Consider the following 17,487-nt stretch of genomic DNA (forward strand, 5'->3'; position numbering starts at 1 on the left):
CCCTCGGCTCCTGACACATTGATTCTATTAAAGCCACAAAGCATTTGGGGAGCATTGATGACAGAGCTTGAGACTTCATCTGTCGAAGCCATAATGCGGCACGACACGCTTGGTGTTTCTAGAATCTGAGGGAGGGGGAGGAACACAAGGCACAATTTTGTGCCTCCACGGATTTGTCGCATACCTGCAAAAATCCAGCCAGAGTCCTTTTGCATGTTAGAACTGTTCAACTAAGCGAGAGTAAAAGTTGCAAATTAAAGCAAAACTCACTTTGCTGCCTGCAATTTCTGCTGGTTCGAATCTCTCCAAGGCTCAAGGTTGACTCAGCCTTCCATCCTTTCTAAGGTAGGTGAAATGAGGACCCAGTTTGTGGGCAATAAGCTGACTTTGTATAAATATACAAAAGGATGAAGGCTATTGCTTAACGCATTGTAAGCCGCCCTGAGTCTCCGGAGAAGGGCGGCATATAAATCAAATTTAAAAAAAAAACTTGCTCAATTCAAATGCCAGGATCCTGCTGGTCTTTTTTTTTTTTTTTTTTTTTTAAGCCACTGAGCCACCTTCTTAGCCACTGAGCCACCTTCTGGCATGCATGGATGCGCGACGATCAGCTGTCCTTCGCGTGCGTGGCGGTGCCAAAAACCGGTGTGCGCATGTGCACCAGCCAGCTGATTGTCGGGTGCACATGTGTGACAGAACCTGGAAGTTCAGCTTTCCCGGAGCGTGATCCCTTCGCGCGTGCAGCAGTGCTGAAAACCGTCCTGCACATGCCTGCCAGCCAGCTGATCGTCGGGCACGAATGCGTGCTAGAACCCAGAAGTCCAGCTTTTGTAGAGTGCAGCCTGGATGAGCGCACATGTGCCTGTGCAATATTTCTGTGCGACCTTTTTGGCACTTGGGGCCGAAAAGGTTTGCCATCACTGTTATTCCTTTTTGTATAGGACTGAAACAAATCTCCTGGGGAAACATCCTAGTAGAATAGAATAGAATAGAATAGAATAGAATAGAATAGAATAGAATAGAATAGAATAGAATAGAATAGAATAGAATAGAATAGAATAGAATAGAATAGAAAGGTTGGCAGTTTGGCAGTTCAGCGGTTCGAATCCCTAGTTCCGCATAATGGGGGTGAGCTCCCATTACTTGTCCCAGCTTCTGCCAACCTAGCAGTTCGAAAGCAGGTAAAAAATGCAAGTAGAAAAATAGGGACCACCTTTGGTGGGAAGGGAACAGCGTTCCGTGCGTCTTTGGCATTTAGTCATGCCGGCCACATGACCATGGAGACGTCTTCGGACAGCGCTGGCTCTTCAGCTTTGAAACGGAGATGAGCACCGCCCCCTAGAGTCAGGAACGACTAGCACATATGCGTGAGGGGAACCTTTACCTTTATCTTTAAAACCAGGGGTAGGTTCTACTTATCTTTACTACAGGTTCTTGCGAACCGGGAGTAACCCACCACTGTTTAAAACCTAAGAAGGTTGGGACTCTGTTAATATAAGGATGGGAGACCACCAGGTTGTGGGCTAGAAAGGGGAAGCTGATATAAATATCATAGGAGGTGGTAACAGTAAATCTCCTGTACTGCTACCATGAAAACCACCTAGGGCATGCTTTGCGTACTTCCAAATGAAGGAAAACCACGCCGCCCTTCATTTTTTGGCAACGGTGCCATCAACAATTCAACAGTTCGATTTGACTGCTCCAGGGGCTGCGGGGAAGAGGGGAGGGGGGTTTTTTTTGCAAGGAGCTTGAATTTGCTATCGTGAATCGCTAGTGAGTCATCCTTGCAGTCAACACTATCTGGAAGGCCATGTTTCTCGCTTTTTTTTTAAAGGGGGAACGAGGATGCTTCTCCACGTTTAATCTCTTTAACCGCTTTTGACACGAGGAAAGCCTATTTATTTCCCCCACCCGACTCTCCCAGAAGGTTGGGCTGTCCAATGGCCAGAAGTAAGGAGAGCAGCTCATTGCATGCCCAACCTTTCTCCCCCTCTCCTAATCCTGGTGGTGGGTAGGGAGGGGCCTCCTTCCCACCCACCCACCCCCAACACACACACACACAGCCATGTGGTGAAACTTGCAGGCTGAGATTTCTCTCTTCTGCTTCTCCCCACCCACCCAGCCACCCCTCCAGCCCCCCTTCTCTCTTTTTCTCCTCTTCTTTCCAGACATGCCAAATTACTCTGGCAGTTCTAGATGTGTCTGTCGGCTGCGCTGCCACCGCCTCTGTCTTTCCCCTTCCAGATGTTGACAGGCTCCAAACTGAATCGGCGGCTCGAGAGGAACAACGGCTCTTCTCCTCCACTCTGCGTGGAAACTCAAGTGGGGGATGAACGGCAGGAGGGCAGAGAAAGAGAGAGAGAGAGGGAAGCAAAGTTGGGCATTTTCCCGGCGCACGGAGGCAATTACCCAGAGCGCATTCCAGAGGCGCTGCTTTGAATTTTGAGCAGGTCGGCTTGTCAGCTTCCTGAGTGGGAAGAAGTGAGGAGGGGAGGAGAAGGAGAAGGAGAAGGAGAAGAAGGAGAAGGAGAAGGAGAAGGAGAAGAAGGAGAAGAAGAAGGAGAAGGAGAAGGAGAAGAAGGAGAAGGAGAAGGAGAAGGAGAAGAAGGAGAAGAAGAAGGAGAAGGAGAAGGAGAAGAAGGAGAAGGAGAAGGAGAAGGAGAAGAAAGAAGGAGGAGAAGGAGGAGGAGAAGAAGAAGGAGGAGGAGAAGAAGAAGAAGAAGAAGAAAGGGAATAAACGGTCTCTCTCACACATACAGAGGCGGAATGTCTGTGCTTTTCATCTTCTTCCTAGGTAAGTTGGCTTTGTCTTTAATTTAATTCAGGAAGGCAGCTTAAAGTTACACAATGCAACCTTAAGACGCAAGGGAAGGGCTCTGGGAGGGGAAAAGTATTGGCATTAAAGTTTGCAAGAAGCTCATCTGCTTTCAATTGCTTGTCCTTTTACCATCCTCAACCTTAATGCCAGCATTCAAAAGTTAAAGCTTTACGCTTTTGTCATCCCAGACCTCAACTTCTATTCTCCAAAAGATTTGTGGATAGGTGTTGAGTTGTTGTTGTTGTTGTTTTTAACACCATCATCTGTTAACCAGGTTTAACTATTTTGTAAAGGCTCTTTCTTTGCCTCTCTCGAAGGCACGTAGAATATGGAAAGGGTATTTTGGAGGCTTAAACAAAAAACATATTGGACTCATTTGTCTTTTCGCAAACCTGAACAAAGAATCCTTGTTTTTAGGGGTCGGGGCCAATTTATTTAACTTTTTTTTTTAATTTATTGGAGAAGGTTGATTTTTGCGCAGGAGTTCATTTGTCCTGTTTTAAAGGAGTGCATTGTTTCGAAGTAATACTGCTAAAAAAAAAAAAGTCTAAATTAGAAACAGATGTGTCAACGTACCAATTGGAAGGAGATCCTGGGGAGAGTGGGGGGAAGAGAATGATTGAAGGAAAGGGAATGAGCGGCAAAAGAGAGAAACCGAAGAACCAAAAAAAAAAGTCAACCAAAGAGAAAGAGAGGAAGGTACAGAGGAGAGATTGAAGATCGAGAGAGTGATTTTTTTTTTAGAAAAAAATGGTTTCACGGAGGTAGGAAAACGAAGGTTGCTCTAGAATCCAGACAGGGGGAAGAAAAAATGGCTCCTTGAGCTGTAAAATCCATTCAGTTATGAAAGTGTGGCTGCTGCATTCACAGTTTCCATTTTAGGCACACCGTGAGGTCATCTAGTCCACCCTTTAATCACCCCGAAGTACGGAACTTATTTTATGGAAGATGATGCACACAGCGCTTAAATTAATGGGGCTTTTGAAGGGTTCCCATTTTAGCTAGATAGGGCCACCGTGATTCTTAGTTAAAGAAGTGAAAGAGAGAATGGCCCAGATAGGAGCAACTAAATGGGATTTATCAAACTGTGTGATAAACTATGCGAACCCAAAATAAGAAGCGGTTGCGTTGCGGAGTGCAACTTCTGCCAAATAATGCGAGACGGATCATCCTTTAACGCGTACATAAAACGGTTCCTTCTGATGCTGTCCTGATCAAAAGCATTTCATCCACAACGGTTATCCATGGCTCTGGCCTTAAAGAAGGTTATACAAAATGGAGGAGAGAGAGGGGGGGGGGAGAGAAAAAATGGAGACAATTATTAAGGAAGGTAGACTGGAGTAAAAGTCAACTGCTCATCTCTTTTGTGTGAGACGATTAGCTGCTGTCGCTTTCAGCCTCTTCTCTAGGAGACATTCTCCTGAGGTAGGTTGTGTGGAGAATGAGCTTCTCCTTCCTTCCGTCCTCCTTACTACATTGGGCTGACTAGCAGGCAGCTCCACACACACAAAATAAAATAAAAATAAAAACCATGGATTAAGGCCTCAGAAAGGTTGCCAAATCCCGCTCTCTCCACCTCAGACACATTAGAATTGACTCAACGATAGACTCGCCATCTCCCTTAGGAAAGCTAAGGAAAGAGCACGTACGATAAAAGTCCTCGGAGCTTTTTTTTTTTTATATGCATGAGGGGAAAAAATGATTGCAGAGGGTTGAGGATGCTCTACAAAGGATGAAATAGATGGATAACAGATCGTCATCCGGAAAGAGAGCAAAAAAGAATGAAGCTGGGAGCTAAAACGTGTGAAAAATGGTTGCTGGGATTGGGTATACTTAGTTTAATGAAGAGAAGGACCAGGGGAGACATGATAGCAGTGTTCCAATATCTCAGGGGCTGCCCCAAAGAAGAGGGAGTCAAGCTACTCTCCAAAGCACCTGAGGGCAGGACAAGAAGCAATGGGTGGAAACTAATCAAGGAGAGAAGCAACTCAGAACTAAGGAGAAATTTCCTGACAGTGAGAACAATTAATAAGTGGAACAACTTGCCTGCAGAAGTTGTGAATGCTCCAACTCTGGAAGTTTTTAAGAAGAGATTGGAAAACCATTTGTCTGAAGTGGTGTAGGGTTTCCTGCCTGAGCAGGGGGTTGGACTAGAAGACCTCCAAGGTCCCTTCCAACTCTGTTATTCTGCTATCCTTCCTCCTTCCTTCCTTCCTTCCTTCCTTCCTTCCTTCCTTCCTTCCTTCCCCATCACTGGAAGTTTTTAAGAAGAGATTGGAGAGCCATTTGTCTGAAATGGTATAGGGTCTCTTTCCCAGTCTGTCATTCTGTTAAGCATGCAGGACACTCTAATTCATTAGCCTTTCCTAGTTCTTCCGATCATCTGGTGACATAGTCTTTCACCTTTGCCAGTTCCAAGTTTGGGGTCTCGTCTATAAGGAAAGAATCCCGAAGGCAAGGAAACGATATTGGAACGAATCTAGGGTGGGAATACAAGTAGGCACTTGCTCCTTACAACAGAACTAAATAAAGCACCACAAAGAAACCAGCCATAACTTTTTCTTGCAGAAAAGGTAAGGCAGGTGGATGAAGTAAACAGGTTTAGGAAAAGGATCCAAACGTCTTTAGGAGGCATCCAAAGGTCTTCAAATCCTGCTCTTGGGATTTTGGAAAGTGTTTGGTTGGCCACTGAAAGAAGAAAACTCCTCCACTCTTCTCTTCTTCCTCCTTCTCCTTCTCCTCCTCCACCTCCTCCTCCTCCTCCTCCTCCTCCTCCTCTTCTTCTTCTTCTTTTATTTTGGGGGAAATATGGTACTAAAATGTGTCTGTCTGGCTGATGATCTTAAGTGGGGCTTATTTTGGGGGTAGGGTTTATATTACGAGCATCCTGGAAAAATCATGCTAGGGCCTATTTTCCAATATGGTCTTATTTTGGGGGGAAAACACTGTACTTTATCATATCCCAGACATGGTATATTGCAATATCGTGTTTCCCCAAAAATCAGACATCCCCTGATAATAAGCCCTCCCCCTAAAATAAACCCTCCTCCGAAAATAAGCCTGCCCCTGAAAATAAGCCCTCCCCGAAAATATTTAAATGCATTTCCTCTGCCATTTCCTCTGGTTAGGGTTAGGGAAATCAGGTAAGACGGCAAGAGAAGCCCCATCTTGCTCCATGCACCCCAAAATAATAAGACCTCCCCGAAAACAAGGCCAAGCGCTTATTTCAGGGTTCAAAAAATATAAGACAGGATCTTATTTTCGGGGAAACACGGTACTAACGGTCTGTAGAAAGGTCGGACAATTGGATTTCAGCTGGCACGTAAACAAAGCCCAACTTGAGAAAAAGTAAACAGAGAGATTTCGTTCCTTGGCTGTTTCTTCTTCGTAGGGATGGACTTCAAGGGAGGGGGAGGCATTCTTTCATCCTAGCCAGATGTATGAGACATATTCTGCCAGCTGTAATATAATCCACCCTGCCCAGGATGTGTGTTTTTTTTTAATTTTTGAAAGAATGTTAACAGCTAGAGAAAAGTTTCACGCAGAACAAAATTCTACGTTCGAGCAAGGAAGCCGAGCACTGAAATGGTCTTTGTCCCACCAAAGAAAATATTGGCACGGGAGTTGAAATGTATAGTCAAATATTCCTTCTTTCCTCCCCACCCTTTTCTGACCCAAAAGCTTTTTTTAAAAAAGATATGTTTTCAGCCTTGAAGGCAAATTACTTTGTGACTGGTTTAAATAGTGGGGGTGGGGGTGGGGTGGGGCTTTGGGGGGGCTAAAGTTGCAAAGCCAAGGGACTGTCATCCTGGATGACTTCCAGTGCCTTTCCAATTATTTCCTATTGGTATTCCAGAGACAAGAAGGAAAGAAGCTCTGAACTTCTCCAGCGTGAGGCGGTAGTTGTTGGGGGCATTTTCTCCCTGGAGCAAAAAGTAAAGGGAGATAATCAGAAGTAAATCATTGTCATTGACGGTATCTAGGATGACTCCGAGCAAGGTCAATCAAGGGGAGAGTAAACTAGAAGGATATAATGATCCAAGTGCTGGGCCTGGACTCTCTGTCTGTGAAGCCATCCCTCTTAGTCAAATCTTTAGCTGGCAACCCTCAATTTTGCAGTTTGGAATGGAATGGAATGTAATATAATGGAATGGAATGGAATGGAATGGAATGGAATAGAATAGAATAGAATAGAATAGAATAGAATAGAATAGAATAGAATAGCATAGCATAGCATAGCATAGCATAGCATAGCATAGCATAGCATAGCATAGCATAGCATAGAATAGAATAGAATAGAATAGAATAGAATAGAATAGAATAGAATAGAATAGAATACCAATAGCACTTATATACCACTTCATGGTGCTTTTACAGCCCACTCTAAGCGGTTTACAGAGTCATCATATTTGCCCCCAACAAGCTGGGTCCTCATTTTACCCACCTCGGAAGGATGGAAGGCTGAGTCAACCTGGAGTTTGGCGGGATTTGAACTGCCAAATTGCAGTCAGCCGACAGTCAGCAGAAGTAGCCTGCAGTACTGCATTCTAACCACTGCACCACCGCGGCTCATAATGGAATGGAACAGGACAGGACAGGACAGGACAGGACAGAACAGAACAGAACAGAACAGAATTCTTTATTGGCCAAGTGTGATTGGACACACGAGGAATTTGTCTTCGGTGCATAAGCTCTCATTGTACATAAAAGCTATATAAGTGATAAATCATGATCATAGTCATCATAAAAATACATTATAAATATATATTATAAGTTTTTAAATCTTGCCATTTAGACTATAAGAAACGAAAGCATCACCCTGTTCCTTTAATCATGGGTTCATACATTATTACATTAATTAAAACTTCCATAACACACAGGAAGATAATTAATACGCAGAAACGAAGTACAGTTTATCTGCAGGAACCGGCTGAAGAACCAGCCCTCTCTCCCTTGGATGAGCCAAATCCTTATATATCAAACTCTAGAGAAAATGAGCATAATGAGGTTTTAAAGATAAAAGGCTTTTTCAGATGTTCTTTCTTGCACAACTGCTATTTCCCAAAACTTGCGCATAGCAATTTCAGGGTGATTTGTTGTCATTCTAAACCACATCACACTTTCAGCAAAAACACACTTGACGAATAGATCACAGCTTCTGCTTACACAACTTCTCGCATCTGGTCGAAAGCAAAGAGAAGGGTGAGACTAGCTTGGCTCTTAAAACTCTGGGGTGCTATACCAGAGCTGTTCAAAACAAGCTGAACTCTGCCAGAATTGGGACAGATTCGAATGGAGGAAATCAAGCTGAATGAAGAAGGCCAGGATTTAGTTTTGACATCTCTTCAGAGAAAAGAAGGACCAGAGGTGACAGGATAGCAGTATTCCAATATCTCAGGGGCTGCCACAAAGAAGAGGGGGTCAACCTATTCTCCGAAGCCCCTGAGGGCAGGACAAGAAGCAAAGGATGGAAACTAATCAAGGAGAGAAGCAACCTAGAACTAAGGAGAAATTTCCTGACAGTTAGAACAATTCATCAGTGGAACAACTTGCCTCCAGAAGCTGTGAATGCTCCAACACTGGAAGTTTTTAAGAAGATGTTGGATAACCATCTGTCTGAAGTGATGCAGGGTTTCCTGCCTAAGCAGGGGGTTGGACTAGAAGACCTCCAAGGTCCCTTCCAGCCCTATTCTGATTGGATTGGAAACCCTTTTTCCTTGTTTCCCTAAAACTAGATTCACAACCTATTTTGGAGCATCTGTTTAGATATTATTATCCACCTATCCCTGATATTCCCCCATCAACCTGCTGATTAATCGGGTACTAGAGAGAGCGTAAAAGGAATGTGCTGGCTCAGTGGCTAAGATGCTGAGCCTGTCGATTGAAAAGTCGGCAGTTCAGCAGTTCGAATCCCTAGTGCCGCGTAACGGGGTGAGCTCCCGTTACTCGTCCCAGCTTCTGCCAACCTAGCAGTTCGAAAGCACGTAAAAAATGCAAGTAGAAAAAATAGGGACCACCTTTGGTGGGAAGGTAACAGTGTTCCATGCGCCTTTGGCGTTGAGTCATGCCGGCCACATGACCACGGAGACGTCTTCGGACAGCGCTGGCTCTTCGGCTTTGAAACAGAGATGAGCACCGCCCTCTAGAGTCAGGAACGACTAGCACATATGTGCGAGGGGAACCTTTACCTTGAGAGAGAGTATAAAGCTAGCCCTAAATAGAAATAAGGGACAACATCTTTATCTCAAGGATCTTTCTCACGTGTTTTTATTGCCAAATCAAAGCAGGAACCTCACATTTTGAAATCGGGTTATGAAGAAGAAGAGAGAAACAGTGTTGAGATTCCCAGAAGGAACAGCTGCTGGGAAAAAAAGCAAGAAAGAGGTTTATTTGAATGGACACGTATTAGCATGTATATAATTGCCTTTCCTGGGAATTAGTTTCATCATCAGTCTGTCCAGCACACCTATGGAAGCTCGGGATAACAAAGTCAGAAGATGGGGAAATGTTTCTCATCACACTCTTTCTGAGTCTGAGTCTGGTGGGATTCAAAAATTTTAGCAACTGGTTCTTTGCCCAGTTGCTGGGTGGGGATGACCATGGTGGGCGTGGCCTACTTGGCCTCCTGCACCACAGGGGGGCGTTTTTGCCCTCCCCAAGCTCCAGAGGCTTTTCTCAAGCCTCCAGGAGGGTGGAAATGGCCTCCCCCGGGCTCTGGACGCCCTCCGGAGCCCAGAAACGGGCCTGTTTTTAGACTCCCAGAACTTCCAGGAGGCCGATTTTTTGCCCTCCCCAGGCTCCGGAGGCTTTCCTCGAGCCTCCAGGAGGGTAAAAACGGCCTCCCCTGGCTCTGTAGGCCCTCCAGAGGCTGGAAACGAGCCCGTTTGCAGATTTCCGAAACTTCCGGAAGGCCCGTTTTTCACCCTCCCAGAGCTTCCGTGCAGGCACGGGCCACATGGAGAGTTCTCGGAGGGGCAGGGAGGGGTGGGTGGCGCCAGCCAGTCCTTGCAACTACCAGTTTGGCGAACCAGATGTAAAATTAGCATCCGGTTCACCAGAACCGGTCTGAACCGGTTGAATCCCACCCCTGATCCTAGCGTATTTTTTTTGATAAAGACACAAAATAAGTTCTTTTGTTTGGTGATGTGATGTGTGCAAACAAGCCCATAAGGACTGCTGATTGGATGAGGACTGACAGTCCCAAAGATGCTTTTTCAAAAGGCAACTGGACTTTCTGGGGGGGGGGGGGTTCTTCTTCTTCTTTGAAGACATTTCCTTCTCATCCAAGAAGCTTCTTCAGCTCTGACTGGATGGTGGGGGAATGGAATGTCCTTGCAGACAGCTGGTCATTTGCATTCTTTTAGAGAGGCATTGAGTCCACTTGGAGGTTTATCTGTGTCGTTGGGGGTCACCTGAGTGGAGCCAATGGGTGTGGAGCCTTCTTGGAACTGTTGAAAGGACTGTGTTGTAGACTGGAGATAGATAATGTCGTATCCCTCCTCCTCTGTTGAGAGAGGGCTGTTCAATTTTGACATAGATGGCCTCTTTCACCCCTCTTTCAAACCAGCAGTCTTCTCTGTCCAAAATGTGAACTTTGCTGTCTTCAAAAGAGTAGCCTGTGTCTTTCAAATGCAGATGGATTGCTGAATCTAGTCCTGGTGTGTTTGTTCTGCTATGTTGTGCCATGCGTTTATGAAGTGGTTGTTTTGTTTCCCCAATGTACAGATCTGCACATGGCTTGCTGCGTGGTACTGCATACATCACATTGCTCAGTTTATGTCTGGGTGTTTATCTTTGGGGTGGACAAGCTCCATAGACATGATGACTGGCAGGTTAAGTACAGTTCATCCTTGTTTTTTTGCTCAGAAAGGTTTCTATTTACTTTCCCCCTTGTCTGCCATCACTCCCATAAACTTCATAAACCCCATATGCCACAAATTCCACAAACGGAACTACAAAGCTTAGTCGTTTTGTCCCCAAAGGGTCATTTGGAAACCACTTTCTCTACTTGTCCTCTTCCGTTGTGAGCCAATAAAGCGAGAAGTAACTGCTTCAGGGATTCTTCCGAAATTTAAAAGGCCTGTCTTGACTACCATCAATCAAGGCTCATAAATACTCAAGAGATTCTTTTTAAAAAAAGATTTGTCAATCTCCCATAGAAAGACCTAAGAACTTTGAAGAGGAAATGAACTAAATAGAAAGAGAATCTAGTTCCAAATTCAACTTTTAATCAGCTACCTAGATTTTATTTAGATATAAAGAAAAACATCTTTACTATATAAGATCTGTAGAATAGCAGCACAGTTTACTTATGGAGATTTATCAAGGAGAGATGCAACCTAGAAGTAAGGAGAAATTTCCTGACAGCGAGAGAACAATCAACCAGTGGAACAATTTGCCTCCAGAAGTTGTAGGGGCTCCATCACTAGAGATGGAGAGATTGGGCAGCCATTTGTCCAAAATGGTATAGGATCTCCTCAATGGGGGTATTCAAATAATTTAACAACCGGTTCTCTGCCCTTATGACCGGATGGGTGGGTGTGGCCATGGTGGGCATGGCCAGGGTGTGTGACAGGCAGGACTCCTGGAAGGGGCGGGGCATTGAGGGGTGGGGCCAGCAGCAATTTAACAACCGGTTTTCCCAAACCGGCCCGAACCAGCTGAATCTCACCACTGGATCTCCTGCTTATGAAGGGCATTGGATTAGAAGACTTTCAAGGTCCCTTCCAATTCTGTTATTCTGGAGCAGGAGGTTCTAGAGGTTTTAAAGAAGATGCCGGAGAACCACATTTTGTCTATGGTTTAATGATGGCTGGGGAATTCTGGGAGTTGAAGTCCCTACATCTTCAAGCTGCCATGGTTTAGAACAGGGGTCACCAACCTTTCGGACCTCATGGACCACTAAATTCATAATTTTAAATCCCATGGACCACTAATATGATCTGCCTAATGACCGGCTGGGTGGGCGTGGCTAGGTGGTCGTGTGACTGGGTGGGCGTGGCCAACTCCTCGCCTGCCTGCCCAGGCTCCTTAGTGCCCCAACAGGAAGCAGTTGTTGGAGCTCAGCAGCCACCATGAGAAAGAGTTGGCAAAACAGCTCAGTTCAAATTGGATCTGACCGAGAAGGAGGCTCAGCAGAAGCACCTCACTGAGGACTAGGAGCATAGGCTTTCCAAGCAGAGGGAAGACCTGCGGGGAGTGCAAGGCCAGGTACCGGCGTCTGGAGGCTCAGCAGGATGAGATGGTCAGCCAGTTCCAGGCCATGATGCAGTCCCACTGGAACGAGGTCCTCCAGCTCTTCACCACCAGCGGCTCTTCCCTCCAGCCTTCACCCAAAGCCCCACACCAGGAGGCTGAAGCAGACCCCAAATTGGAATTTTGCCCCCCTCCAACCCACACAAAAAGACCTCAAAGGGGGAGACTCTCTGCAGCAACACAAACGTTCATTGCACGTATCTGTCCCAGGGGCCGTAGTTTGAGGACCCCTGATTTAGTGCAATATTAAAAATGCAAATAATTTTTCTGTGGACCACTAAAAAATTTTCGTGGACCACCAGTGGTCCACGGACTACCGGTTGGTGACCACTGATTTAGAAACCCCGGGCTGAATGATCCTTGCAGTCCCTTCTAATTTTACACTCTTATGATTCTATTAACTGTCTAAAATAAGTAACACAAAGTCCAGTTAAGGACCGGAATCTTGTGACTTTCCACTGTCTTTCCAGAGAGCCCAAGGCAAGGAACGCACATCTAAATACATACAGGTCTTTTTAAAAGTGACAGAAAGAATATATTTTCACCTATGATACATCACCTCTGATGTTGTTAATGAAATATGGAAAGCAATTAAAAACTTTTTTTTTAAAAAAAAAAAATCTGTTTCCATTACTGCAGCCTTAAATATCTGAGCTGTGCAGAGGATGAGTTTAATTCTATTTTTTTAAAAAAAAATAGAATTGTTGAGCCAATTTGATGCATCCATCAAGTCAGGCGCTTTTCAGTTGATTCCAAAGGTCAGAGTTCTTTTGATATGTGCAAAAGACCTTGGACCTTGGCAAACCAACTTTTTTTCCCCCAAATCTAATCTTAATCAACATGGCACTAGGCAGACCCATATTGGACTGAACGGACTTTTGTGCTGGATCAATAATTAGAACTGATTTTTTTTAAAAAAAAAATTCAGATCGCGAATCCGCTTGAGTTATTCAGCTGAATTGACTTTCATCTGATTTTTTCACAACCTTATTGGACATTCAGTTTAGAGCAGTTGGTAGAAATAGGTCAAGTGTCAGTGTTCCAAGTAACAACCCCAACGAAAGAAAATTCAAAGGTTTGAGTTTCCTCAAAGTTCCATTTTATTAGAGATGTCATATTGGCACATCTGGGAAAATCCGAATCTGAAACCTTCCAGGTTTTCCCCACCCAAAGGAAAGTTCAAGTCCCTACCCAGCACTCGTATGTCCATCACATGGTCCAATCCAAGCACCGTCCCAACTGGAGATGCCTCCCAGTTCCAGTTGTCCAGGTGCAGGGCAAGATGTCCTTGACTCTCCGAGAAAGGAATGTTATTATGACTACATATCACCCATGCTCCATACAATCCCCCCTTCCCATTTTCCCACAGTAGTAAATGTGGCAGGCCTGAAGATCCAATGAAAAAAAGGGCTTCAAGAACTCTACCCAACATCAACATCCTTCTTGCATTTAGCATAAGTATGGCTTCAGATAAAGGGAATAATTTTCAGCTTGGCAAACCCACATTTTCCCTCACTAGTGACCTAAATTTCAGTGAACGTAGGATGGGAGCAGCAAAACCAAAGTACTGAACGAAAAATCTGGGGACAACTTAAAGTTTAATCCGTTTATTCTGGAACAAGGAGTAAAGAGCTATTTGTCACAAACAGAAATGGTGCAGAAAATAATAACTAGCAAGGCTGATGCAGAGAATGAGAACCACTGCAGAACTAGTAAGGGGAAAAAATTGAAGGACTTGAGCATCATTAGCTTGAAAGCAAATGATTCTATACTGTACATTAAGTCTGCCATTAATTGCTTGGACTTCTCCTCCAACTAAGGGGTCAAGTTATTTTCAGGGGTGAAATTCAGCAGGTTCAGACAGGTTCTGGAGAACCGGTAGTAGAAATTTTGAGTAGTTCAGAGAACCAGCAAATACCACCTCTGGCTGGCCCCAGAGTGGGGTGGGAATGGAGATTTTGCAGCCCACCCACCAAGCCATGCCAACAGAACCGGTAGGGGGAAAATTTTGAATTTCAGGCTATTTTCCAAGGCACCTGAAGGCCAGACAAGGAATACTGGATGGAAACTGAACAAGGAGAGATTCGACCTGGAAATAAGGAGAAATGTTCTGACAGTGAGAACAATCAACCCATAGAACAGAAGATGCCTTCGGAAGTTGTGGGAGCTTCATCACTGGAAGCTTTCAAGAAGAGACTGGAATGAGATTGGTCAGAAATGGTGTAGGGTCTCCTGCTTGGGTGGGGGGTTGGACGGGATAACTACAAAATCCCTTCCAACTCTGTTAATCTGTTAACTAGAAATACCTTCGTACAGCTAATATTGCGTACAGCTATTTCTAAATTAATCCCTAGAATAAACAGAACACGTCTTTATTTTCCAGTTGGAGGTTTCTCCCAGTATTTTGCAAGGGCTTTGGATCGTCTGTGGAGAACAGATTCAAATGGAATATAGTGAAATCAGGGAAAGAAAAACCTCTTTGGAAGCTCTATGAATTGTTTGTCAAGAACACAGCAGTGCCCTTGAGACTAAAAAGACAATAATCAACAGACAATCATGCCAACATTCAAGAAAATAACCTAGTCTGCACCATGTAAACTCTGAACTCTTTGGGGGATTTGGCATGATGTTGCACAAATATCTCTGATTCTTGTGCAAGTACAAATTTACCAAGGCAAAACCATTTTTGATTTATTCGTTCTTCCAATTTCCCGGAGCCGCTTCCCGCTCTCGGGTTTGCATTTGCAAAAATATTTTTTTTATCCCCTTCCAAATTATGATTATTATGTTAACCGAAGCTGCCTTCTCCCTCTCCGCAGAAGCTTTCCAATGAAAAAGCTCTGCTAGAAGACAAATAAAATTCTCTGGTGTAAAGCAACGAAGACATGCCACAGTTTGTCAAAATGATTCAACTTGTCTATGATAAGCAGAGGAATCGTTTTAAGAAGAAAGATCGCGTGCACGTTTAACACATCAAATTTCAGATAAATATTACAACACCGGATGTCAAAACAAGTCAAAACTGGAGATAGGAAAATTAGCAAATGCCCTCTCGCCCATTTCCTACCTTTGTGATTTTTTTAAAAAAAAAAACAGATCTCAATTTTAAGGCAACATACAAGTTTCTTCCACAACCCATTTGCTTTTCCTAACCACCCAGTGAAACTTAAGCTAAGAAATGTTGATTTGGCCAAAACCAGAGATGGGTTTCAGCAGGTTCTGACCAGTTCTGGAGAACCGATAGTGGAAATTTTGAGTATTTCGGACAACCTGTAGTAAAAATTCTGACTGGCCCCGCCCCCATCTATTCTCTGCCTCCCAAATCCCATCTGATCGGGAGGAAATGGGGATTTTGCAGTAACCTTCCCTTGGATTGGGGAGGGAATGGGGATTTTACAGTATCCTTCTCCTGCCACGCCCACCAAGCCAGACCACACCCACCAGGCCACACCCACAGAACCGGTAGTAAAAAAAATTTGAAACCCACCACTGGCCAAAACATATCAAGGAGCAACATCTCTGTTCAACACTTTAAGCATAACACCCATGATGGGGATGGAGATTTTGCAATATCTTTCCCCTAAAATGGGGTGGGAATGGAGATTTTGCATTATCCTTCTCCTGCCACACCCACCAAGCCATGCCCACCAACCCACACCATGCCCACCAAGTCACGCCCACAGAACCGGTAGTAAAAAAAAAAATTAGATTTCACCACTGCCTCCAAGTTCCATTATTCTGTTAAAACTCTACCCACTCTTTTAGGGCACTTTGATTGCTCCTAAAATCAAAGACAACACCCAGTTATAAATCTAGGGTTTATTGATCCTAAAGCAATATGGCTAAGATTCTTTTTTACACCCAGGTTAAGTCAACGGTGCTCATGGTACAGTTTCGGGCCAGCAATGTCGCCCTAATTCTTTTCCAAAGAGAACAAACTATATTCACTCTATCTTAGTGTAATTTGCATCTTATTAGGAGGAATCAACTCATATATACATGCAAGATTTCCATCTGCCCCACTCCTGGGATATTCTACGTAGCTGAGACGACTGGATCACGACCTTTGTACTTCAGATTCATCTTTTCTTCTTCTCTTGTGGCCTTCAGCCTGAGCAGATCTTATGGGCAAAGTATTTTTAGACTCTGGTGGCATCCTGGCCCTAAGAGAAGAGACCTTCTCTATTTTGGGAACATGTCGTTTCTCTGGAGTATTACTGTACTGTCAACTGGGATGCTGCAAAATTGCTATAGGGTGGTTTGCAAATTAGCAAGTCTCTCTCCCAGTTGTTTGCATGCATAGCCAAAAGGTAAGCTTGAAAATGCAAAAAGAAGAAGAGATCTAACCGACCTTCGCCCTTCTAGCCTCTGGAGGGGGCTTTAAAAGCGGACTCTTCCCCCACAGACAGTGGGGGGGAAGAATTGGGTAGGGCTAAATGCCAGTGAAGAGATGCGGTGGCTCAGTGGCTAAGATGCTGAGCTTGTCGTTCGAAAGGTCAACAGTTCAGCGGTTCGAATCCCTAGCGCCGCGTAACGGGGTGAGCTCCCATTACTTGTCCCAGCTTCTGCCAACCCAGCAGTTCGAAAGCACGTAAAAAAAAAAAAGGCAAGTAGAAAAATAGGAACCACTTTGGTGGAAAGTGCGAAAAGAGGAATATATCCATTGGAAAGTTGCAGGTAGTAAGGCTTAGGAGTGGATTTGTAGGCCTCACTGAACCAAAGTTTTAAACTAACATAATTGCAAAATGCACCACACATTTTTTCTTTAGAAAAGTTTTTTTTATTTTTTTTCATAACAAACACACGCAAACAAACAAACAATACATTTTTTCTGAACAGAGTATTGGCCGAGTCAAAATTTGTACAGCTTTTAGTTTTCTCCCACACAATTTTTATATTTCACTTTTTGCCATAATATTCTTTCTCTCGAATTTATTTTCCTTCTATTTCTTCTGATCTATAACCAATATTACTATTCACCCTAATCTCTAATCTTGGTCAATTTTTCTTTCTCCCCATTACTTTTTTCCAAATTGCAACCCTTTAATTTAAAGACATATTTCTAATATGCTGACTTGTGTGCTGCATTTTCTGCAAAGTACGTGGTTTTGAGATAGATTTGGAATCAGAACATTGAAACTGTGAGAAATAGGGAACTGAAAGTTGACAATGGATAGAGGTTTGAGAAGTACACAGGTGTTTGCAGAGAGTGATGGTCAGTAAGAATGTAAGAAAGAACAAGAAAGTGAAATTATGGAATGTGTGTGTCAGTAAAAAAAGAAGGTATAAGAAATATGGGTTGAGATGAGAATGGGGTCCTTTGCCCGATAGCAGTCCTTGTAGGATTTGCTATGTGTCATTGGACCCCATTGCAATGGTTTAGTAATGTAAGTCTTGTGGTGGAATTGCATTGC

General features: G+C 44.1%; 1 protein-coding gene across 1 annotated transcript in view; it reads left to right on the forward strand.

The window, feature by feature from the left end:
- The first annotated feature begins 1,777 nt into the window (after nt 1–1,777).
- CLMP (CXADR like cell adhesion molecule) overlaps nt 1,778–17,487 on the forward strand; it is a 55,721-nt gene continuing 40,011 nt past the window's right edge. Inside the window, exon 1 of the mRNA XM_034430502.3 lies at nt 1,778–2,794. Coding sequence (XP_034286393.2) covers nt 2,767–2,794 — 28 coding nt within the window. The 5' untranslated portion in view covers nt 1,778–2,766. The remainder of the gene's footprint in view (nt 2,795–17,487) is intronic.

Source organism: Pantherophis guttatus, chromosome 9, assembly GCF_059756535.1.
Source record: "Pantherophis guttatus breed Tessera chromosome 9, ASM5975653v1, whole genome shotgun sequence".
NCBI lineage: Eukaryota > Metazoa > Chordata > Lepidosauria > Squamata > Colubridae > Pantherophis > Pantherophis guttatus.